At 36.7% G+C, this 26,713-nt stretch overlaps 1 protein-coding gene across 9 annotated transcripts in view; it reads right to left on the bottom strand.

Moving 5' to 3' along the window:
- YAP1 (Yes1 associated transcriptional regulator) overlaps positions 1–26,713 on the bottom strand; it is a 131,423-nt gene that overhangs the window by 30,802 nt on the left and 73,908 nt on the right. For 3 of the 9 annotated variants that reach the window (XM_064288844.1, XM_010595421.3, XM_064288845.1), the window contains exon 4: positions 8,913–9,032. The exons of 3 other annotated variants lie outside the window; for them this stretch is intronic. In XM_064288844.1, coding sequence (XP_064144914.1) covers positions 8,913–9,032 — 120 coding nt within the window. The remainder of the gene's footprint in view (positions 1–8,912; positions 9,033–26,713) is intronic. 3 more of the 9 variants (XM_010595415.2, XM_010595422.3, XM_010595418.3) reach the window with 1 other exon arrangement.

Genomic DNA, 26,713 nt, shown 5'->3' with positions numbered 1-26,713 from the left:
AAGGTCAGGATTCCAGCCTAATGGCTGAATATGTCTCTTTATTAACTATATGCAAAAGATGTTTCCCAATACTTAACTAAGCTTTGAACCTAAATGACATTTTTTAAAAATGCAGCTTTATTGAGATAATTCACATACCGCAAAATTCACCCTTTCAACGTGTACAGTTCAGTAGTAGTACATTTATAGTATATACGTACAAATACATATGTGTATTTTTATTTTTCTATGTATATTTATAGAACTGTGCAATCATCACTACTCTCTACCTTCAGAACATTTCCACTGCCCCAAAAAGAAAGCTCATACACGTTAGCAGTCACTCCTCATTGTCCCTTTCCCACTGACACAGCCTTGCTTGGCTGAAAGTGAAGACTTGAAGCACTTACTGATGAAGATCAAAGACCACAGCCTTCAGTATGGATTACACATCAACGTTAAGAAAACAAAACTCCTCACAACTAGACCAATAAACAGCATCATGATAAATGGAGAAAAGACTGAAGTAGCCAAGGATTTGATTTTATTTGGATCCACAATCAACGCCCATGGAAGCAGCAGTGAAGAAATCAGTGTACAATGTATTGCATTGGGCAAATGTGCTACAAAAGATCTCTTTAAAGTGTTAAAAATCAAAGATGTCACTTTGAGGACCAAGGTGTGCCTGACCCAAGCCATGGTATTTTCAATAGTCTCATATGCATGCGAAAGCTGGATAATGAGTAAGGAAGACCAAAGAATTGATGCCTTTGAATTATGGAGCTGCTGAACAATGCTGAATATGGAAGAACGAACACATCTCTCTTGGAAGAAGTACAGCCAGAATGCTCCTTAGAAGCGAAGACAGTGAGACTTATTTTGTCTTGTTTACTTTGGACATGTTATTAGGAGGGACCTTTAGTCCCTGGAGAAGAACACCATGTTTAGTAAATCAGAAGGTCAGCAAAAAAGGAGAAGGCCCTCGAGAAAATGGATTGACATAGCGGCTGCAAAAACAGGCTCAAAACATAGCAACGATTGTGACCGGGCAAGTGTTTCATTCTGTACATGGGGTCACTATGTGTTGATGGCACCTAATAACAACAACATTTTTCAAACAATACAACTGTAGATGGAGCTTTACAAAAAAAATCCAACAGAACATTTTCTCCTTATCACCTCATTAAGCAGTTTGGGGCAGGACAAACTAAATGAGGTAAGAATGAGAAGGGAGAAAGTGTTCTAACTAGCTTTCAGCTCTCTCTGTACCCAGAGTACAAACGTGTTTTTACCTCTACCAGGAAAATAAAAGTTTAAACATCTGGTTTGGAAAGAAAGTACAGATAATAAGACAATTGCTCTAAAGAGAAGGCAAATTATATTTTAAAATATACCTGCCACCATAGATTAATGAATAAACAGATCTCATTAATAATAGCTTTATTTCTAATTTCATATAATTTATTATTATTAAAGCTCGTTCACCGTGGAATTTACAATTTAGAAGTGATACATACCTTAGCTTTTACTGATAACCACATAAATTGGTCCTTTCATATACTCTAGAGCCTGAATGGCTTCCCTGCATCCTTCAATGTCCTGCTGCAGAAAAGCCCTCCCTAGCCACCCAGGCTCAGATAGGTCTCCCCTTCCACCTGTTACTCCCTTTCATAGCACCTTGTTTTTATCCTTCATGGTACTTTACACATTTTGTGATGATTTATTTACTTGTTTAGTAGCTTGCCACGCCCCACCCCAGTGGCTACCACAACGCCTGGCACATAATAGGCACACAATCATTGTTGAACAAATAAATACTGAAATAGGTTTTAACTCTAATAGGATGTTGCTAGTAACACACAAGAGAATCTCCAGTTGAAACAACCCCAGCAACCATGGAGGCAGAATGAGTATAAAACAAAGCAAAAAACATGAACCACTCTCCTTATGAATCACTCTTAATTTACTTCAACAGAAATCTGATTTTTCCCTTGGGAATTCTGTAATCTCTTTTTCTAGTTCTTTCATCTCCAATTCTGGGTTGGCACAAAAGGTAAGCAACACCACTCACAAATAATGAATATCACCCATAAGTACTGTGCTCCTTTAAAAAATCACGTATATGAGATCAAATTATCAACGATTACTTTAAAACAAAGATGAGACTATAAGGGGACAGGGAGACTAATTAATGGAATGGAACAACCAGGACGGAAGGACTATGCTCACACATTGTAAAGAAAGTAACGTTGGTAGAAAGTAACATTTGCATAGAAACTGTCAAATGGGAAACTAAGCTACTGTGTAAACCTTCACCAAAAGCACAATAAAGTTATTATTAAAAAAAAAAGTAGCAACACCAAATAGCTCTGTTCCCCAGTACATATTACAAAATAGTTGCTGTTAGTGCAGAGTTAACACAAATATAACTTGAAACAGTTTTCTTTTAAAAACTGATCAGGTTTATTTGTGCTTGATGTTAGGGGCTTTAATAACACAAGTAAGCATTAATTTAAATTATCATTCAATGACTGGTGATCTTAAGCTAAGGTTTCAAAAAATTCTGCATGAATAACTCATTATTATGTAAACAAAGTCAAGACTATTTCTTCATTATATAATTTATTATTTGAACCATGCCTCAAGTAGGAATTAACATATTAATTTAACACAGACCTACTCACCTTTGGTGAGTAAAAGGTGAGCAGTGGAAAGATTGCTGTGATCTTATAAACTGTTCTGGTACAATCCTACTGAATGTAATATAAATTTTAAAAACAAAACTGCTAAGCTCAAGTACTGAACCAATTTTGAGATTTACTCTACAATCTTATGCATTAAAATATTTCTTCATTTCAGCAAATGATTGTCTTTGTAAGTAAAAACAAAAACCTGTAACAAACAGCCTAGAAATATACACCAAATCAGCTTTCTATCATGGCAACTTCATAGGAGTTCTAAACTTTAGAAACAAAGCTTACCAAAAAATGCAACAGCTTTAAGGCACTAGAGTTTCCTTTAAGGCACTAAAGCTGTTTAAACCCCTATATACTTTCAAGAGTTTGAGAGTGTGGACAAAGCTTTACTATTCAACCCTGCACTTCCCATCCCCCGTCAGGTTTGTTTGCCTGGACACACTTCACCATGTGATAAGGCTTATCTTCAGATTAAAGGTTGAAAGATTTCTGTCTCCTCTTCAAAAGTAATTCCCAGCTGTGGCCAGAGGACGAAAAGCTAAACTTAAATAGTAGAAAAAATAGTTCAAAAGTATCTCCAAAACCTCCATGCACTCAAATCAGTAAAGCTACTGAGAAGAAACCTTGGAATAGTTAAGCCAGGGTCCATAGTAGTCACTAAGAATTCATAATCTAGCATATTTGTATTAAATTAATTAAGGACTGGAAATACTCTTAGGGCATTCAGACTAATCCATTCACATTTTACAGATTAGTTAAAGTAAATCAAGGTAGGTTAGGCATCTTTCTGGACCAGCTGGTTACATTGCTGCTATCAGAGAACTCTGATCTTGATTCCCAATTAAGCCATTCTTTTATTACATCACAATTCATTTGAAATCAGTAAATTACTAAATTCTACTATCATGTGGAAAAGAGACTGTTACCCTTTACTGTAAATTTGAAAAATACCATGAACTGTATTTTTATGCAAATAATGCAGGTGTGTTACTTTTTTTTCCAACCCCGCAACCCCTTGCAATATTTTCCTAAGTGCGCTCATGGTGCCCATGTTATCTCTGTGGGTGTGTCATTTACATGGGGAGTTATTTGTAAAAAAAATATATAGTAGACAATGCATGCACTCAAGGAACTTCAAAGAAAAGTTCATCAAATCTATCATAATACAGGGAAAAATAAACAAAGTGTCATAAACTAAGTATAATAAAAGTGAAAAAAGGTGATACCTGATTTGGAGAAAATGGATGAACAATTCATAAAAAGTACACCTGAGAAGAGGACTGAAAGAGTCAACAAAAGAAAAATGTGGAGGATGTTACAAGTAAAGAGGACAGCATAACAAACAGTGAGGAAGTTGGAACAGCAGCTATCTAGTGTGCATGGAGTATCAGGTGAGTATAAGGACGTAGAGGTAATCCACTAACAAGAGAAACTAGGATTTTTGGAGTGCTCTATATGCCAAGTCAGAGCAATGCTATTTTTTCCACTCGATAAAGCACATACAAAACGCCACACTGAGTATCATATTTAAATATTTATCATATTTAAAGAGGCACCAATAAAATGAAAGGCATCCAGAAGAGGGATGTGTGCTGACAGAGAACCAAGAAAACATGAAAAACTGGAGAAGCCATAGTTAGAAAAGAACACTTCTGGGATTTTAGGATTATTCCCAAATGTGAAGGGAAGTAAATTTCCGGGCTAAAAAGGGACAGTCTTTCTGGTCATTAGAACTTTCCTTCATCAGAATGTCCTGCCTTACAATGTGATAAACTCCCAGACAGAGAAGGTCAAAGCTGAGGTCAGAAGATTGTCTCTCAAGTATATGACAGAGGTGAGGTCTGGCTTCAAAGTTTGTTCTAATCTGAGGTCTTAAAGGTCTCTTCTGTAATTGGAAACTCATTACCTTTGGTCAATTTCCTCAAGATGAGTCACAGAATAGGATATAAATGGATTAACCACTGCCTTCTTCCTCACTCTGAGATTTCCACGTATCACTATCGGTGTATTAGGTGTGTTTCAGAAAGATTAACTGCATGTAACCTAAATTTCTTATAAATTCTAGGTGCCAAAAGACCAAGTTCAGATTCCAGTCTTTTACTTCAGTATATAACCTTGGAAAGGTCACAAGGTCCCTAAGTCTCAGAGGGACTCGGATTTGACGCAGTATTCCCCACCTCATCCTGGTACAAATGTCTTGTGGTGTCCAAAATACTAGTATTCCTCCAATTGAGAAATGCCCTTCTCAAGGCTAAATTTTGTGAGGTTTATCTGTTACTGACTTTCAATTCGCAATTGGAAACCCTGGTGGCGTAGTGGTTAAGTGCTACAGCTGTTAACCAAAAGGTCACCAGTTCGAATCTGCCAGGCGCTCCTTGGAAACTCTACGGGCAGTTCTACTCTTGTCCTATAGGGTCGCTATGAGTCGGAATCGACTCGATGGTAGTGGGTTTTTTTTTTTTTTTTTAAATAGCTTTTCTTACCTAAAGAACACTGAAACAACATCTATTTGTTGATATCCTAAGTGGCTACTAATATAGTCTACAACCAAATACCTCTGACAGTTGAAGATCACCAGGGAAGAGTTATGAGAGAGGAAGGGAAAAAAAAAAGACCTTGTTTTTAATGCATGGAAATCAAGAAATTTACTTCAATAAAATGCATATGATTAAATGTTAACATTCTTCCTACCTAAGATTCTAATAATGGAATTACAGGTTTAATTTCCACAGTATTTAATGTTTTCCCTTATCCTGAATAGGAGAGATTTTTAGGTATTTAGTCAGTAAGTGTTTTTATCAAAAGAAAAATGTAACAGGCATCAGAAATACTGGGTCTTAAAGGAACAAGGCTAATGAATGATGAATGCCTCAACATTTAAATTTTTTAAATTATTAATGTAAGATATTTGACTTTGGTAAGGATGAGAACTTTTAAGAAGAAAAATCTTGGCTTTGGGGTCTTATTTTAAGAAAATATATATATACGTATATTTTACTTATTTTAAAAATTTTATTTATAAAAAAATTATATACACAAGTTTTGAGAAACTTTGAAACAGAGAACTAAAATCAATACCTGCATTTTGACAGCCTGTGACATTTCCATGCACAGAAGAGTAGTCAGGAATTACAGAATGTTGTTTTGCCACATTAGATTTTTCATTACTTCCTTTAAGACTTAAAAGACATATATTCCCCTTAAATCTCTGGCTTCAATATTTTTGTTTAAACCAAATATATTTTTTATACCAGTCATGCCATCAGCACTTATTTCTAAAAGAAAAGACTGCTAACACTATTTAATACATCCTTTTATATAAATAATAGGGACAATAACATTACATAAAAGACCAGTTCATTGACTCAGTGTTTGGTCTTCACAGGGCAGATTTTCTTAGGTATTTAGTTGGTCTTTATTCTTTCATTGTGAAGAACAGGAATTATGGTTTTACTGTGTTTTCATTAGGGCCTTTACTGGAAAATATTTATATGACTATATCACATAAAACAGTAATTCTATAATGTACAAGGAAATGTTTAAACTTGAGACTCTTCGTGTTTACCAGTACAAAATCTCCAGGCGGAAAAAAAAAAGGATTTCTTATGTGTTTATATGAAATAATTTAATGGCCTGCGTAATACGCAAGGAACTATTTTCTTTAATACAGGGTAAATACATTTCTAATATAATTCCTTTTTTCTTTTAAACCCTCCATTTTTCAAAGCTCAAGAAATATCAGTAAATACTTACTGCAATTAGATATATTTTCACGATTTGTTACAAATTACTAGTAAATTCTCTAAGACAATATAAATGTAAAAGATATATAATTTTTAAATGTTAAAGAAAAAAAAATCAGATAAACAAGAATCAATCCACAACAAATCACTATTCAATTTACTAAAATTATATGGATAATTTATTAACCTCATGAAGGATGTGAAGTACTGATTCTTTGAATACACAAAAGTACCTGATAAAGAATAAAAAACATAAAAGGGGTTGATGTTAGGAAGTGAGCAATAAAATAAAGCTTATACAGAGTGAATCTTCCATTTTAAAATACCAAAACACACAGGCCTGTTTGATACTTTAATATAGGTTTAGGAAATACAGAAAAGCAAACTCTATAACCATGAAAGCAACAACCTACCATTTGTTTATGTTTCCATGGCTCAAAAGGGCAGAAAGAAGGGGAGAGTTTATATTTCTTTGGTAGAGATAAAGTGTAATCCACTATACAGAACTGCAGATTTCAAGGAAAACCCCTTCAAATTCAGCAGCTAACAGCTTGTCTCTATTTGCTGTCACTCTAGATCAGAGAAACCCACACTTTTTTTCTTTTCTGCCCCCTTCAGTTACACTTGAGCTCTCTGACTGAAAAGGTCTGGAACAGATTAAAAGTCGAGCCACAGAATAAAAAGCTCTGGCATGTCGTCAAGCCTGTCTGGAATATACATACACAGCGGGCCCAAAAAGGGAAACTAAAGGCAGTAAAAAGAACTTTATAGAACTTTTTTTGGCATATCTAATTGTATGCTTGTGTGTACATTATGTGTTAGAGTTAAGGTTTTTTTTTTTTTTTTGGTATTTCCCCCTTAAAACAAAAGCCCAATCTGTGTAATCAATGGGTCTACTTAAGCTCACAGAAAGTTGTATTATTTCATTGTTCTAAATGAAAATACTTAATTAAAAAAAAAAAAGCTATGTTCTAGTTCCCGATCTCTGCAATGAGCTAAGAGTTAATCATCATCTTTCATGATCTTGCCTTGAAAAAAAAACCACAGCGCCATTTATTTAAATTTCCAAAAACTGGACAAGTTGAATTCATTTCATTAAAGATGATTTTAAGAAAACATGGCTGTGATCTTTCTAGTCCCCACAAATGCCAGTATTTATTAAATTATCTACCTTACTTGGTTTCCAGTTTCAACCACAGGCCTTATTCAAGTATTAAATAGAATCTGAAGTTGCAAATTATTAACATGCCACATAACTTTTCAACACTCAAATGGGTCTGAAGCTCAAAAGGCTAGTATTTAAGCCAAACCGGATATCTGTCAAAATGACGGTCTCTGCCATGACCCCACCTTTGACTTTACTTGAATAGGGGGCTCAATCAGTCCATAAAGCTGACCAGTCAGTTTGGGGCAAAGCCAAGAACTAGTTTGTTTTTTTTTTTTTTTAAGGTATACATAAAGACATAAGAGAATTGTTCATAATGTTCCTGACAGGGAAGTTATTTTATCCAACTAGCTGTGGGCAGAGTTTTTCTTTTTCCCTCCAGGGTTGTGTTTTGATGGCATTCACAGAGTTAATTCCTCTTTCCCGTAAGGGCCCCACAGTTGTTGTTAGGTCAACCCCTGTAAAGCTTCAAAGGTTCCGCGTCCCCTCGGTCTGACCTACTCAGTGATCTGCACACTGTTTTCATTTAGCTGCCTCCAGTCCAAGACGAAAGCTTCAAAACCACAATGATCTGCTCCTTTTTAGGTTCATTTTTCCATGGCATTGGAAAAATACCTCAGAAACCCAACTAAAAGAAACTAAAAACAGTGAAAAAACATGAATAAAAGGCACTGAAGAGCTTATATAAGCTTATCAAAATGTACTCATTTGGGAGGAGTTGTGATCTGGAGAGGAATATGGCTTGCTTTTTGTTTCCTAAATGAAAAACAGCAAAGGATCTATACTAAAAAAAAAAAAAAAAAAAACAGAAGAGAAGAGAAGAAACAATGCTTTCATTGGACCATCTCTACAGTGATGGATCTTTTTCTCCCCCGTAGGCTGGGAAACACTAAAATACTCAGGCATAGGACGGTATTCACCACTCTCAGATGTTAAGCATAAGCAGACACCAGGTCACTGACAAAAGCCGGTATTCCAGGTTTTAGATGTAGCATGACGGCCTGATTATTATTGCAGTTAGAAAGATCATTTTAAGCAAGACCACTATGTCTCCAAAAATGTAAAAGGAGCAGTGATTCTGGTTAGTTAGCCACCATAACATTCTCCCACCCCCACCCCAAAGAGCCCAGAATAAAAATGCTGATTTAGACCTGAATTTCTCAAGTTTAAAGTGAGAAGTGTAAAAATAGTACTGGGAAATGTTGGGTGGTTAATCATTTTTAATATTACAAAAGCAATGTAATTTTATTTAAATGTACCTTCCCAATACACATATCAAAAAAAAAAAAAAAAGTAATCAAAAATATCTAAAAAGGTTTTGAGATGAACCTTTACCAAAACGAGGGTCAAGCCTTGGGTCTAGCCAAGAGGTGGTCTTGTTCTTATGGTTTATATAGTAAATTTCTCCATCCTGAGTCATGGCTTGTTCCCATCCATCAGGAAGAGGACCTATAATACAGAAAAAAAATCACGGTTGGTTTTTATTTGGTGCAGCTAAAAAAATGGGAGGGGTACTAATTTAAAAAGAAAAGACATCTTGACATAAAACAATTTATTAAAACAGATTTAAGCACGTGTTTAGAGAAGAAAGGTAAACCTATATGCCCGATTCTTCTCCACCAAAAAGAAACCATCAAGTACCAAAACAAATATCCCCAAAGACAAACATGGAAAAAAAAAGTTTTTTGGACGTCATGACCTAAATAATTATCATTATTGTTAATACAAGGCATGGGGGGTGTTGTGGCTCAAGGACTACTCCCAATCCAATCGGTACAGTGATGGTAGTTTCCTAGGGACTCCAAGGCTCTTTACTAAGGAATATATATTTATATATATATATGCGTGTGTTTTCAGGCCATCCAAAGAGTCATAAACATTCTATTTAATACAATGCACAAGTTAACTAAGCCTGCCAAGTTCCATTTATTTTATTTATTTATGTGACTGGCTCACACCAAGAAAACTAGAATAGAAAAACCTACAGTCCAAAAAAGCTTATTTTTAAGCAGCCCAGAAATCGCCAACAGGTGGGGATGGTGGTTAGAAGTTTAAATTCGTCAGAGCCTTGAAAAGGAGAAGTGGGAGCTAGAGCTGTTGCATGGCAAATTTCTCAGGAAGAAAGGACAAGGTTATCATTTCAAAGCTGCAGGGTAAGGAAACAACTGGGAGGTAAGACTAAAGAATATAGTAAGTCTAAGGAAGATTTTTCTATCTTTATTAAGTTAGGGAAGCAAGACAATTGCTTTTGGGAGGTAATAGCAATGAAAAGAGAGGCCTAGAATAAATTACCAAATTCAAGCTTATTTGCTCCTCAACCCCTTGTCTCCTCCCCTCTTTTCCTTCCCATCCCTACCAGGAGTCAGGAAAGGCAAGTATAAATTGGGAAGTCTGAGTACACTGAGTGCTTACTATGTGTCAATCGCTGTCCTAAGTATATTATATACATTAACTCATTTTATCCTTACACCCACAGGCAGTAGTACTACCTCCATTCTAATGAAGAAACTGAGGCACAGAATGGTTAAGTGCGGTACAAGGTCACAAAGCTAGTGTCACATATAATACTCAAACCCAGGCGGCCTGACTCCTACGCCATTGCGCGTCACTGCTACAATTCTTTGCTTTCATCTCCCATATCCAACACCAAAGACTGAGTATGCTTCCTATGCGAAAATGGAACAAGTTCTTTCTTTCTGTATCGGCAGTCCAAGACAACCTCATACTAGCTTTTCAGAAAATCATGCCCTCTCCTTTATGTGCTGTTCCCATTATCATAGACATCCTTTTCTCCCTTATAAACTCCTACTCATCCTGCAACACACCAGACGTCACCTCTTCATTTCAGCCTGCCCTGATTACATCAGAAAGAATTATTAGTTTCTTCTCCTATTTGAAGTAACATTTAATAGAACTGTAACCACTTGTTTACATGTCTCTTTTCCTTATAAGGGCAATAACCAAGTTGTAGGCTAGTACCTGAGTAGTTGCTCAAAAAATATTTAATCAGTGAATGAATTTCCCACCTTTTAGTTAATACTTTGAACTTTCTATAATATTAGTCAAAAATTAGTTTCTATACTATTTTCAGATAACAGGCTTATAAACAGAATATACTAGTGATGTTATTAATCTATTGCCTATTGCCTCTTAAGCTTTGTGTTATAAATTTTTACAGCTCATTTAAATAAAAAAACTTTAAAAATTATAGAAATACTAAAAAATAAAAGCAAAAGCTTATTGTAACCCACTCCCCAGGAGAAAAAAAAAAGAACAATCTGCTTTTGTGACTTGCTTCTGGATATTTTTCCATGTACATTTGGTACACATGCATACCCACTGAGTGGGGTCATGCTCTACCTGTATCATACATGCTTTACTCACTTACTATATTATGGCTATCTTTTCCTGACACAATACCTAAGTCTACCTTATTCTTTTTAATGGCTGCATGAACCTTACTGTGCTGATACACTAGAACTCATTTATTCTCTTCCCCAATGTTGCATATTAGAGTTGCTTCTAATTTTTTTTGCTGTTATAATTGTGCAACACATATCCCCTAAAGCAGTGGCAGAAGCCGTACCTCTAACTACTACTAGCTGTATCACTGCTATCACACACTGATGATACCATCACATTCAAATCCACACAGTGGGTATTGTTCCTATCTCTATTACACAGATGAGGACAATGACGTTACGTTCAGAGAGGTTTAGCAGACAGTTTGCCCAAGGCAGACAGTAAGCTTCCAGCCAGGGTTTGAACCCAGGAAGTCTGACTTCACAGCTTCTGCTTTTATTTTAACCCAAAGATATTTTGAGAATCAACATACTCTATGAGTTAAAATATACATACATCCCCCAAAACTCATGCAGATGTTTCTATAAGATTATCAAAGTGGAATAGTGGCTTTTAATCATTAAGAATTAATTTTTAAAAAGACAGAGAATTTCACTAAAGATGGAAGACTTCAAAAACTAAATCCAGGAAACTTTTCACCAACACCATTTTTGTGTAGTGTAAATAATCACAAACAAATCTCTAAATACGGGAAATTTAGGCATGAATATATACAAAGAAAAGACAAGCCCAGATAGATCAAAATAAATTTAAAATGCCTTTGAGTTCAATTCATATTCTAATTTAAGTGTGCCATGAACAGTACAACTTCTTCAATATGTAGTATATAAAACAAAATAAATCTAAGTGGCATTACATTATTTATATAAGAAGATCTTAAATGATCTAAAACAGTACTTTCAAACTTTAGCATGCATTAGATTCACCGGGAGGGCTTGTTAAAACACACACTGCTGAGCCCCATCCCCAGAGTTTCTGATACCTTAGGTCAGAGGTAAGGCCTGAAATTTCCCAGAAGATGCTGAGAACATGCTGGTCCAAGGCACACACTTTGAGAACCAGTGATCTCAACCACTCAGAATTCTGAAGCTGGTACAGAACTGCTTATGAATCTATCCAACTTATACACAACTATATCTATTCACTGCTAGGTACCATGAGCACTTTGGAGATTAATCTATCAAGCCCTATGTGTTTGAGGATGGTACACAGCCCATGGTAGAGTAAGATGGGGCAAATGCTGGGCTCATATGTGTCAGGGTAAAGCAGTCACGAGAACGGTAGTATTTTTTTTTTTAACTTGAATGACACAAGTAATTTTTATGGAGGGGTAGACCAAACTTCATTTCATATGTATCCTCCAATGACCAGATGTGAGCCATGGGAATATTACTGGCAACTTAACTTCAAACCATTTTTGGTTGAGAACATTTCACATTCTCAGTGGAAATGAAGAGGCCTTCCTCTGTGCTGGCAGAGTATTTTCTTCATATCATAGTACTCATCACACAGTATTATTTGGTTACATGTTTTCTTCCTAGCTAAACTGTAAAATTTCTGAACACAAGGATTGTATATTACGCATATTTCTATCCTGTTGTCCAGTGTAGTATCTACTACTCACAAGGGATATGAATAACTGTTGGCTAAAAAGAATGTAATCAAAATAAAATTCAATTAAAATCCCTTATTTTTGCTTCATTCTTTCCATGTAAGTTCAATGTCTCCATTATTTGGTACAAGTGAAACTAATTTTGATTAATTAAATATTTGAAGGCACAGGATAGAGCAAATTCTTTTATTCAACAAGCATTTACTGAGCTCCTACTACGTCCAAGCCTTGGAGTATAGCAAAAAACAAAATTCTTGTCTTGAAGCTTATGTTCCACTCAGAAAAGCAAACATGTATAAAATGCTGGCTAACAGTAAGTATAATGGAAAAAAAAAAAGTAATGCAGCATGAATGCAGAAAGAAAGATGGGAAATGGTCTATCAGTAATGAGGACCAAGAAGGGCCGCATCGACGAGGTGATCTCTAAGCTGAGGCCTGAACACAATGAGAGCTCAAGCATGTCATGGGCAATCTGGGGCAAGTACTGATTCCAGAGAGGGGAGAAGTGAGGAGGCCAGTGTGGATGGGGCAGAATAAGCAAAGAATAAGATTTCACTTTGCTTTTTTATGGTCAAGACGCTACCAGAAAACCTTTCAGTATTTAGCATTTAAACCAGTTGTTTAAAGCTTTCTGAAGAGTAATAGTGATTCCCTAAACTCATGAACAATCTCTAGATAAGTCAGAATGGGCAAGAAACATTTTCATCCTGATTCACTTTTACATTCTTTAAAGCTAGTCTCAGATATAGAAAAGATGTGGAAGTTTTTCAAGGCTGAGCTATTAAGCCTGACCAAAGTTTTTTGGGGGAAGAAGAGAAAATAAAAACATGCCTTGTATCAGGAAGGTAGAAAGAAAGTGGTCAGCATTTCAATGAGATATAGGCAGGGCAAGAAATTTTAATTAGGATAGCAAAAGAGCAAGTGATAGGCTATAATGAAACAAGTCATAAATTAGAATTATTTATCTTAGAGAAAATAAATTTTTATGTAGGATTTACTACTAGTGGTTGATTGGTAACTTATCTACTATAGCATATAGTAACTTCCTGTAGTATTTTAAAAACAAATAAAATATTCCATGTTATAATAATGAAAGTGACTCATCATCAATTTCCTGCTCTTGCCTAAGGACTCTCTTGCATTAGTAGTGACTAACTAAAACTATTTGCAATGTTTAATCAAACAAGAAAGTCTCGATTAACTATGCCACAAAAGTTAATCAACTTCTCCCTCTCACCTGCTTGACAGTCAAGAATAAAGAAGTCAACCAGGACACTGGAAGTTTACAGAACACGCCCTGTTGAGTGGTTCAAAGTACAAGACTGTCACGAAGTAGTTTACTTAGAAAGTTAAGAGGAGCAGCTGAAAAGGTATCTTCAATGACCTTTTAAAAAGGAATTTAATTCTGAAATCCTGACCAATTTCAGTTTTCAAATTCTGGTCTCTTGTATATGTTTGATGAATCACAGATTGTTCTTTGTGCAACATACTATTTTGCAAATACTAATTCATTTAATAATCTAATGATGTAGGTATCATTACAGTAAAACCTGCAAAAGCCAGAACTTGTACTAAGGCAGAAACCTGTCAAAGAAGGAAAACTCAAATATTTTCCACTAAAACAAGCAATAGAAAAAGTGGAAAAACTACACCCTGTCAAAGGTGGAAAATTTGCGAGACCTGGAAAAACAAGGCAGTCTTGTCAAGTTCCAACTCTAACAGGTTTCACGGTATTATCTTGACTTTACAGATGAGGAAGTTAAGGCGCAGAAAAGTTACTCAGCTTGCCCAAGATCACTTATAAGGCCAAGCCAGTAAGTGGCAGAGCTAGAACTCAAACCCAGGTAGTCCACTCTGCACACTCATGCTCTTCAGCACTACAACACAAATATGACAAAGAGCAATCAAAGGGTTTTGTTTCTTTAGTTTTCTTTTCCTAGAACTTTAATGAAATCCTATGGTTTTAGTCATATTCACATAGATGACTCACAAATCTTTAATGCTTCTCTGGCAGTCAACGCCAGTCTCTCTTCTTCACCAAGTAGACACTGACACTTCACAAGCTATATACCCAGATTTTGGGCAGTTTTTACCTTGAAACATCATTTACCTTTACCCTTCAAATGAAATTTTAATGTAGATTTTCAGTTTTCCATTGCTAAATTTCAGCAACAGCCTCCAAATTGGTCTTAACCAACTCTAATATTAAACTTCGTATGTACCAAAAGAACATCTTGCGAGGTGGGGCCAAGATGGCAGAGTACTCAGATGTTTCCTGTGGTTCCTCTTACAACGAAGTCCTGAGAAAACAAGTGAATCAATTATATTTGACAGTCTAGGACCCCTGAATATCAAAGGCAAAGTTTAGGAATTGGACTGAGCGGCAGATGAAGGGACTGATGGGTCAGAAACAAGAGAGGAGTTGCGAGACCTGACCCGGCAGGAACCAGCACCCCGTGGGCGAAACATGCTGGCACGAGCGTGGTGAGGCAAGCAGTGGTGTTTGGGACCTGTTTTCCACATCGGGAGAGACCAAGCTGCAGAGAGTCTACTCCCTCCTCCAGAATCAGTGAAAAGCAACGCTCAACAAGCAAAAGGTAAGTACATGCGTATAATCTACCACACGGATCAAAAAACACCCCTTTGGGAAAAACCTTTCCCCCATTTACCTGCCCCCTTCCAACCCTGCACTGGAAATAGGACCTGTCATGTGCCCTGAGCCATTCTCCCAGCCGTGGAGAGGCAACAAATTAACAAATAGGAAGAAAATAATCTATCGGCTCCCCTAAACCAGAAACTCATGGCAGGAACAGCTCCTTTGCCTAGGTACAGGTAAGGGGTCCACAGACTCTGAATGCCTCTCACTCCTGCACAGACCTGTGTAGGACCATTTCAACAGCACAGTACAACATGTTATATACCTAAAGTCTAACCTCAACTGTATCAGCTATACAGTGGAGAAGTAGGTTTGTGACATATCACACCTCTCTGGCTATTAAGCAGGGTCCTCACCTACCCACATCACGGGCCTGAGGACTGGTGGCTCCACCCACGCCACCTAGCCACTCACGACACGGGTCCAAGAGTAAGTGGTGCCTCTCAGTCCTTACAGCCAACAGCATTGGGTGCCCACAGACTGGCTGCAAAACCCGCCCACTTAAGTGCTCTAGGGAGCAGGGACACACTTTCCTCACAGACACTCCGGGGCAAGTGTCAGGGACGAGTGTCATCCCCCTGCCTTGCTCAGCAGATAAAATAATTTTTAAAAAATGAAGAAACCCTAAGAATTATGTGGGACTCTACTCCTGTACCTACACCAAGCACCTCTGCCCATTTAGGACTGTAGGTGAGAGCCTGCACCACACACTTGGTGATCAACTACCTGGACACCTGAGCTGAATCCATACAAGAAAAGTAAACGGACTCCTGAGCTCACATACCTAGCAACAGCCCTAACCACCTGGTGACAGGACATTAGAGCTTCAAAGGCACCAATAATCAAACGAGCTTACACAAGCGGCCTGTTTGGGCATATCAAAACAAGAAACTAGGACACAGTAAGCAAACATAAAATAAATAAATACAATAACTTATTGATGGCTCAGAGACAACAGTCAAGATCAAATCACATAGAGGCAGACCATGATGGTTTCAGCAGGCTCCCCAAAGAAAGAATCAAGAAGTCTTCCAGAAGAAGAGCATTTCCTAGAATTCCTGGAGGTAGAATACAAAAGATTAATATACAGAACTCTTCAAGACATCAGCAAAGACATCAGGCAAAACGCAGAACAAGCCAAGGGGCACACAGACAAAGCAAAAGAGGAACTTAAGCAGATTAGGGAAGAGCATAATGACAAATTTAACAGGCTGCAAGAATCCACAGAGCAACAGCAAACAGAAATCCAGAAGATTAACAATAAAATTTCAGAAACAGACAACTCAATAGGAAGTCACAGGAGCAGAACTGAGGCAATGGAAGTCAGAACTAATAAGACTGAGGATAAAGCACTTGACACCAACACAATTTGAGGAAAAATCAGATAAAATAATTAAAAAAAAAAATGAAGAAACCCTAAGAATTATGTGGGACTCTATCAAGAGGACTGACCTACAAGTGACTGGAGTACCAGAACTTGAAGGGGGGGGGGGGAGTGGATAACAGATAATACAGAGAGAATTGTTGAAGATTTGTTGGCAGAAAGCTTCCCGATACTGTGAAAGATGAGAAGATATCTATCCAAGATGCTCATCGAATTCCATACATGGTAGGTCCCAAAAGAAAGTCACCAAGACATATTATAATTAAACTTGCCAAAACCAAAGATAAAAAGGGAATTTTAAAAGTGGCTAGGGATAAACAAAAAGCCACCTATAAAGGCCAGTCAATAAGACTAAGCTCAGACTATTCAGCAGAAACCATGCAGGCAAGAAGGCTATGAGAGGACATATATAAAACCTGGAAGGAAAAAAAACTGCCAGCCAAGAATTACATATCCAGCAAAACTATCTCTCAAATATGATGGAGAAATTAGGACATTTCCAGACAAAAAAACATCTTGCCTTACTTCCTTTGGGAAGCAGGTCTCTGACTCAGGGCTTTCAATGGCTCCCTGAGGCCCACCAGAAAAACTTTCAAATCTTTAGTGAGTTATTCAGTGTCCTCTACAGTCAAGTGTTACATAGCACTTTACAGGTCCTGAGAGCAACCAGCATTCTAGGCTCGACCTATTCCTCTGAGATCATTTCATACCCCTCCTCCTCAGTCTTCTATCAGTCCTTCACCAGAACCTTCACACGTGCAGTGCTCCCTACAGGAACTCATCTCCCTACCATCTTTGCTTAGCTAACTCCTAATCATTCCTACCTTATTTGAATGCTACTTCCTCATGAAGGCCTTGCCTGTGTATCCTGTCCTACTGCATCAGGTGCTTTCTCTTTGGTGAGATGACTCTATCAACTTTAGTAATTACTCAGTCAATGTTAGTCCAGCTGCATGGCTGGTTCACTCCCGTCTTTCCAGTACCTAGCAGTGTCATGCACTTTCCACCTCCACATACATCCCTAATACATCCACCCCTCAACCTGTCTCCTCCCTGCCCCCATCATTTTTACCCACTGAAATTCTACTCTGTTCTCACGCTATATCCTTGTGAAGCTTTTCTCACTTCTATCCCACTTAGAAGAATCTTCTCCACCTATAAGTTTAAATTTTACTTGTTTTTGAATTTTAGGGTACTTATTGCATAGTGTCTTGTATTCACTCTTTTACACTTGAGTTTAATTATAGGCCATAGTATTAATGGAAATACAGAAAAAGAGTTCATTTTTTTAATCAGTGGGTATGCTGAACTTTCCAAAGTTGCTCAGGACAAAGATGGCAACATTTATTAGAAACTACCACCAAGCTAGTTTGTGATACTTTGGTCTGCACATTTGAAATTTTGATTTTCAAAATATACGTGAACTAAAATATATTCATCTTTGATTCTTCTGCAGTTTTGTTTTCAAAGAAGAAAGTTTTCCATCAACATAGACATCTTAAATTCATATGCTTGATTCCGTAAGCCTAAACAATCTCAAATGAAAGCTCTCCCTGTACTACTAAAATTTTTAGGTAGGCACAATGGAAAACACGGTTATGTACAAATTTGGGGAACTTTTAAATGTTATTGTCACTATTTTTGTGGCTTCAATAAGCCAAACATGGGCCAAGTGTGTACAAATGCAATTATGGAAGTAAAATTTTGGTTTTTAAAAAAGATTTCTCTACTGACTTTCAGAGTAAGAGTTTCATTCGCAGGGTGAAAACTGACCTGAAGCACGCAGCTCTGAATCATGAGCTCAGACTGCATCTTTTTTTTGTGGATGGGCCTAGAAACTAAAAATGATTTTAAGTATATTGATGAAAATCTGCTTCAGGCAACCAAGTGTAAGAATGGTGGCCAATCCATTTCTTTTTTTTCTCTTCAGTTTTGGTACTCTCCCATGTCTTACAGGCAGCTGGAAGATTCTTCTGCCAAACTACAAGAACATGCTGACCAGCCCAACCCCTTCTAGACTCCAACCCGCAGTGGTGGATTAGACAAAACCCGGGACCACACATCGGAAGGCTCATGTTGGAATCCTGGTACTGCTACTTACCTGCATTTCACTCACTAACATACTGTGCCTCAACCACTGTGCACAAAACCCCTTTAAAATAGATGGTCCACTATACCCTAATCATATGCCTCTCTCCTCAGCAAGCTCTAAACTCTTGGAAGTAGGAAACTTTAATTTTGTCTTGTAATCCCAGGGCTTAACACTGCCATAAACACAACCACAGTTTCTTGAGCTGAAGTGATTAATTACTTATCTTGGTAAAGTCACAATATCTCAGACCCTTAATTTGTGCTTTTATAAACTGTAGATTAAAAAAGAGTACATAACATTTATGTTGCAGGATTGTTGTATGGAATGAGATCTCATATGCAATGAAGTCATTCATATATATTAGGCACCTAGTAAAGATTTTATTCCATCCTAAAATAGGAATAAAAACCCATTGTCGCCATCGAGTCGATTCTGACTCACAAGGATCCTATAGGACAGAGTAAAACTGCCCAATAGGGTTTCCAAGGAGCAGCTGGTGGATTCGAACTGCTGACCTTTTGGTTAACAGTCGAACGCTTAAACCGCTATGTCACCAGGGCTCCGAAACAGAAATACTCCTGAGCAAAGTTCATCTCTAATAATATTTCTCTGGTTTTAATTTTAAACCATCCTAACATCTTCTACCTATGCGGTACTGGCATCACCTGGAAACTTGTTAGCAATGCAAAATCTCAGACTCCATTCCACACCTACTGAATCAGAATCTGCATTCTAACAAATCCCCAAGAGATTCCATCATACATTACGATATGAGAAGCACTGCTCTAGGATATAGGAGACTAATAAGGCTCACTTGTTTTATTACATATTTTTATTAAACTACCATTTACACAAATTTACCAGTACAGCAAAAGCACCATTTATCAGATGAACTGAGAAACAGTAAATCATCTCCAATACATTATAAATGAAATTAAATATTATTTTAGCCTCACACTCTAGACAAACAGCAAGCATAGTTTAGAGAAAACTGCAAAGGATTCGGATTCAAACACACCTGGGTTCAAATCTTAGATGTGATTGTAGAAGATGCTTTAAAAAAAAGTCAGTGCCCTTCCCTTTCCTGGAATAGTTAAACTACCATTTTGTTCTAAGAATATATTTAACTTATTTTTCTTCAACCAGCATAACTCCTGCTCATCCATTAAAACCCAGATCCTGAATCCAACCACTCACCACTTCTACCTCCACCATCCAAGCCCATTCTCTTCCCTGGGTTATTACCAACTGCTCCCTAACTAGTCTCCCTACTTTCTACCCATTCCCACACAGCAGCTAGAGTGACCTTTAAAAAAACTCAGTCAGATCATGTCACTCTGTTCAAAACCTACAAGGCCCCATATAATATGGTTTTCATGGTTCCTATCACTGACTCTGTTTCTGTTGCAATGGCCTCCTTACCACTCCTCAAACATGGCTCTGAGTCTTTGAATTGGCTGTCTGTTACACACAGAACATTCTTCCCTTTCTCCTCAGATAGTCATATGACTTTCACTCACACTTCATTCAGATCTCTGTTCAAAAAGCATCTATCACAGAGGCCTGCACTGGAGAAGCTGTCTAAAATACAATCTCCCCCCATCCTCAGACAATGACCCTCTGACTCTCCCATCTTTCTTTGCATTTAAAACTATCTCATACATTGTATATTTGTTCGCATTTTATATTCTTACCATCTAGAAAGAACCCAGGTGGCACAGTGGTTAAGAGCTTGGCTGTTAACCAAAAGGCTTGCTGTTCAAATCCACCAGCCTCTCCTTGGAAATCCTATGGGGGTAGTTCTACTCTGTCCTATAGGGTCACTCTGAGTCGGAATTCACTTGAGTGCCCGGTACATAGTAAGTACTCAATACCTACTGAGGGAATTAATGAACTTTTACCTTCTTAAAGAAGTCTTCCCTGCCCTCACCCCTTTGCAGATTCACGTTTGTTTGTCTTCACTTCCTCAGCCCTCAGTACGTACCTGTCTCATAACATTTACCGTGTTTACATGGAAAAAGTTTGTCTTAACTTGACTCTGTAATCCCAGTGGCCATCACAGTGCCGGTACAAGACAGGTCATTTGATAGTTGTTGAATGAATGATTTAGTACAATCGTCTCAAGGTAAATATGAGATAAGGTTAAAAAATCATTTTCCTGCTTGTCATGTTACAGCTAAATGAACTTCCTAGGAGAAAAGGCTAAGCATAAACTCAGAAAACTTTCTAATATGCAACTTAGACTTTCTTAAGTACAACTTGAGTCTTTTAGATTTCCACTTGATGAAAGCTTAGAGTTTTCGTAAGTTTATTTATAAAAGATTAGCTTTCTGAAAAGTTTCACTGGGGGCAAAAAAAAAAAAGATAGTGCATTTACACTGCAGATTGTTCAAATAAATTAATCTCCCCCTTTAATAAAATTTTAACCTAAAGCAAGTTTTACTACCTCCTGGTCACCACGAGTCAGAACTGACTTGGCAATGGTTTTTTTTGTTTGTTTGTTTACCCTATTAACATCAAAAGAAAATATTATTTTGGAAAACTCTATTGTTACAGCATTCTGTTTCACTCATGCTGTCTATATATGGTAGTCTACGGATACCAGTTCCAAAGAATGAGCATCTTCATCTTTCACACAAATATTCCTCCTATGAGTCATAAAATTATTGTAGCAATAGAGTAACCAGAAGGATTTAGAAATCAGTGAGAAAGAAAATAATATTCCAACACTTACCAAAAGAAGAAATAAAACACATATTTGATTTGGTTTTTAAATGCAAATAATTTAATCTCTCTCATTCTTTTGACTCCACAGCTGAGTAGAGTTCCCAAAAATCTACAAATAATCACTGGAGAAATGTTTAACACAAGACATTTCTATATTTAAGCACAACTATCTAATAATAACTCATTTTACTAAGCGAGCTGTTGACAATGATACTAATGCACCTAAATTTTTCCCCTTATATTCTTTAACGACATCTTACTCTTCTAAATAAATTAGTCTACTGGTAAAAACAGTGGAAATAAGTATGCTTTTCTTCTATTTTATTAGGTTCGATTTGGTATTTACATTAAAATCCTAGTAACTTTTAGAATTCAAATGAACTTTACTTTTCCAAATAATTCAATGACTTCTTCTAATAGATTAAAAAAAAATTATTATTTATGCTCTAAGAACAGGTGAAGAGAACTCAATAGTCTTAAATTTCTACATATTTCTCCCCGCTTTAGAAGATAACCTCTAAAATAAAGCAAGGAGGATAGGAAAGAAGTAATTTATGTGAAATAATCACGGAGATAAACATCCAAACACATGTGAGATGTGAATCATTACTTTGAATATCATGACTCTCAAATGAAACAATTTTAAAAAAGAAATATAATACCATAAAAAAACACTGATTTGAAGTTACTGAAAACAAACTAACTCTATATACTCACTTCTCAACGTGATTATTTTGGGTTTATTCAATAAAAAAATGAAGAAATTTATACTTTAAAAGTGTTATATATCATACATGCTAGTATATAAAGTAACATATAAGCACACACCCCAATCGCAGATTTACTTAGTTTTAAGTCTTTGCTGATATGTTTGAGGGGTCTTACACTGGGGGTTTATCTCAGAAATGCAGCTGGGTGGACTCACTGCATAAGGAATGGCCATTTATCAGCCAATATCCATTGTTGTGGTTGCCAAATGATTCTGCATTGCCCAGGTATTGAGTTAAAATATTTTTTAAGTCAAAAAGTATGACTGGAATCAGTTAACATCAAGAGAGATCCCCAGTGGAGAGAGAGTAAAAGACCCTAACCATCAGAGTAAAATAAGGGCCTTTAACACTCCCTGTGTGGTGCAAGTGGTTAAGTGCTCAGCTAGCAGCTCAAAGGTTGGTGGTTCTAATCCACCCAGTGGCACCGTGAAAGACAGGCCCGACAATCTGCTTTCAAGAAGTCACAGCCTTGAAAACCCTATGGAGCAGTTCTACTCTGCACACATGGGGTCGCCACGAGTTGAAATTGACTCAGTGATAACTAAACAACAACCCTGCCCTAGAATGGGTTGCCTGATTCACCATGTAGTGAAGTCAAGAATCCACCAAGATGAAAAGAGTGCTATGCGTGGAACATCAATGTGTTTAATAAAAACACTAGAAGAACTCATACTAAAGCAGGCCGCAAGCTAGTTATCATTTGCAACTCGACTCAACTTTATTGTTGAAATCACTGCCTATTTCACAAAGAAACATTTTTACACCTTCATATTCCCCATATGCTATTTACATCTTTTATTAAAATCAAACTAATGGTCAAAAAAGGGACTGATCTTTATTTTTAAGTAAGAAAAATGGAGGTTGTTTCCATATTAACAATCATTTTTCTGGAACTTAATCATCAAAATAAAATAAGACACAAACTATATAAAACAAACTGAGCTTCTTAATAACTGGTTATATTGATTCTGGATCATTATGCTTTTGCTTTTCCTATTCTCTCTTTTCCTGTGGCCACCTCTTCCTAATTTACCCAAACTTTCAGATGGGAAAAAAAGGGGCAGCAATTTTGGTTTAAAAAAATGTATCTGGGATAGGAGCTTGAGTAACTAATAAAATGCATTGTCTATCTCTTCATTGTTTCGACACTGGGCTTTGTTTTAGTTCTGTTTGATTCTCTTTAATGTAGCCTTGTTCCACATATTATGACTTCAAATTAAAAAGTAACTTCCATCTAAAAAAAAAACTTTCAGAGGAATAGGAAAATTTTCACTTATGTAAAAGAAGAAAAATGTATTTATATTTAACACTCTATCATTTATACCAAATAGGGAATCTTTATGTGGATCTAAAAGCCAGAAGATAACTCACAACTTGGATAAGAGCCAGTGACCCATATTTGAGGATAGAAAGCCTGTAGAAATAAACAGTTGCAAACACAGTGTGGTAACACATTTTAAAAATCATTTTAAATGAAATAACAGTGGCTACCAGTTATAGTAAATGGATTAAATTTTAAGATATCAGATCAAATAATTTATGTTTTATCAATGCAAGATACTATACCAAGCACTGCATATTATTAAGAGTTGATAACTGCGTACCAATCACATGATACAGACTGTGTCATTTAATCCTCATACTACCCCATGAGTTCGGTGTTATTGTTATCCCCATTTTCCAAGTGAAGAAACTGAGGCACGGATAGCTAACTTGTCCAAGACCTCGGAGCCAGTAAGTGGCAGAGCTGGGATTCAAACCCAGGATGACCTGACTTTAAGAGCCCTTGATCTTAAACCCTATTCTTAATGGTTTCTCACTTAGCTGCAAAGGTGAAAAGTAGAACTTCAAAGTTCATGAACTACAGCACGTGAAATAGGAATTACAAACTCCTAAAACCTATTGCCAGCCCAGCAATTTCTTATTCATCTTTATATCTATTCTCTCTCTGTACTTTTAAGTTAAAAAAGGCATATCTGTGTTTTAGCTATCACTGTTAAATTTCACATCTATTCCCATGCTCTACCTGTCATTTTTCTTGGCAACAACTGCTCTTCCCCACTTGGTCTTTTGCGCTCAGGAACAGGTTACATAAAGCAGCAGTAATGCCGCAGGTAAACATTAAGATGGCTCTATAACTACTCACCTTACTTGGTTCTGAACATTTTTCCCCACTCCAATGCTTACACATTCCTCTAACATGCATCACCTTTCTCCGTCAAGAGGGTACTTTCTCCACCCATCTTGAGGTATTTCCCAGGAATTTTTCACAAAAGGGAAACCTGAACGTGCTGCACGTTAGATTAGGGCATTAGTCAAGTAAATGCCAATGTGCTTCTCACTTTAAAACATAAAAATAGTGAATCCCTTAAAACATACCTGTTGGAAGACATTTTGGCTTTGGATTGTTATCAAAGGTACAAAAAAAGGCAAATGGATGGGTTAACTGATTTTGCTAACTTAAAATAAAAGCTTATGATTTTTAATGGTCCTAAACAGTTAACCAGGACACTCGTGGTTCAGTGGTAGAATTCTCGCCTTCATGTGGAAGACCCAGGTTCAATTCCCAGCCAACACACCTCGCGCACAGCCAGGGGAGGCTCATGTGTTGCTGTCATGCTGAACAAGTTTCAGCGGAGCTTCCAGGCTAAGATGGACTAGGGAGAAAAGACCGATGATCTACTTCTAAAACTCAGCCACTGAAAACCCTATGGAAATTACTGACTTATCCATGTAGAATCTTGAACTCGTCTATGTTTTCGTTGTATACTCAACAACAACAAAAATAACATCACTGAGTAATTTGTGTAAAAAAAAAAAAAAATTTGTGTAGATACTGTTAAATGAGAACTTAATATGCTGTGTAAACTCTCACTGAAAACACAATAAAATATTATTAAAAACAAAACAAAAACCTGTGGAGCACAGTTCTACTGACACACATGGGGTCACCATGAGTTAGGGTCAACTCGACAGCAGCTAACAATAACACCAAGTAGTTACTAGCCCTTTGGTGTCCAGCTATTTCTGGGCCATCACAGGGTATGCTTTTTTCCACTTTATTGTTGCTTTAAGATTCAGAAATCTTTAGGTCAGTCTTAACAAGCAATTACCAAAAAAAAAAAATTATATTACACAAATAGAGTCCACTAAAGGAGAAAAATCACTCCTCTCCCACAAGTCCTTATTTTATAATGTCTAACACACAAAAACGACTAATGTTCATCTAATTCTCAATACGTAAAAGAACTATACAGATCTCCATTATGCATCTAAAAGGCTAGTAAATTAATGTACTATAATACATTTAATATAGCTTTTAAAGGGTAATCACCTCAAGTAATTTTTAATAGGTTTTAAAATATAAAATAGAACCATTATCTTATTAAATTATTCAAACTTCTTTTAATTAATTTATTTTATTTTGTTTTTCTCACCTTTCAAATTCCTTTCGCCAAGTTCACTGTCATTTCCTTGACAATTCAATGATACAATTCAAGAATACACATGAATTTTCTTCACAGGATGTAGTAACTCTTGCCTCTGGAATCCCTTCCAAGGCCCATCTTTGGTTTGGGTGATTTCTCTACTGTATATATTTAAAAATTTGGCCAATTACAAACCACAGGTCTCTAGTAATGAAATCCATCATTTCAACCCCATATTTTTACAAGGGACTTATAAAAACAAAATTAGATTCTTTGATCTTTTTTGCTAAACTAAATTAGACTGAACAAAAGAAATAGGATTTCATACAAATCACAAAATTGCAAAGAACCTTAGAGGATCATTCAGCCCAGCCAATTAAAGATTATGCAGAGAACAGGTTTGGGGAGTCTATAGAAAATGATAATATTTTAAATACAGAGGTTTGATTAGAAACAAGAATCAGAGGAGAGCACAAAGCTGGAATCAAATGTTTAAATGAACAGATTTCTTTTTTTTTTTTTTTTTAAAAGACAAAACTAGAAAGTTCTTATTAAAATGATTAATGATAAAAATGTAAATCAAGTTGCATTTAGCTTTACACAGTAAAGTGGTTTTCAAAGAGCAGTGTAGCAGTCACTCTCTTGTACCTGAACGCTTCAGATGAGCAGATTCAGAATGCATTCCCTTCTCAGGGTGTACATTTTCTGTAGACACCCTGCTACCTGGAAACCACATGCTGCTAGTTACAGTAAATACCCTCAAAGTTCTTTGCTCACTGTCTCTAGGCTCCAACAACACCTTTAAAGATCATTTTCCAAGCGCAGAAGAGTATCACTTCTGCTGCTTTTCTCAAGGAAATAAAGCCACTTCCAAATTCTGTACAATTCTTGACTGAGTCAAAGTAAGATCATTTTCACTTATTTTCAAGCTATTTCAGAAAACGTGTTGCTACCTCACTCAACAGTGTAGAGCCGCCAAGCACCATGACTGCTTTCCAGGTGGACAAAGAGAAGCCCCTAGGTTGAAACCTTATTAATGTGACCTTACAGCTATAATTTTGTGAATGACATGAGGTCTATCAAGATTACCGTCCCCAT

The sequence above is a fragment of the Loxodonta africana genome, chromosome 7 (assembly GCF_030014295.1).
Source record: "Loxodonta africana isolate mLoxAfr1 chromosome 7, mLoxAfr1.hap2, whole genome shotgun sequence".
In the NCBI taxonomy this organism is placed as follows: Eukaryota; Metazoa; Chordata; class Mammalia; order Proboscidea; family Elephantidae; genus Loxodonta; species Loxodonta africana.
The sequence above is the reverse complement of the archived record's forward strand: the minus strand, read 5'-3'. Positions and strand labels throughout refer to the sequence as shown.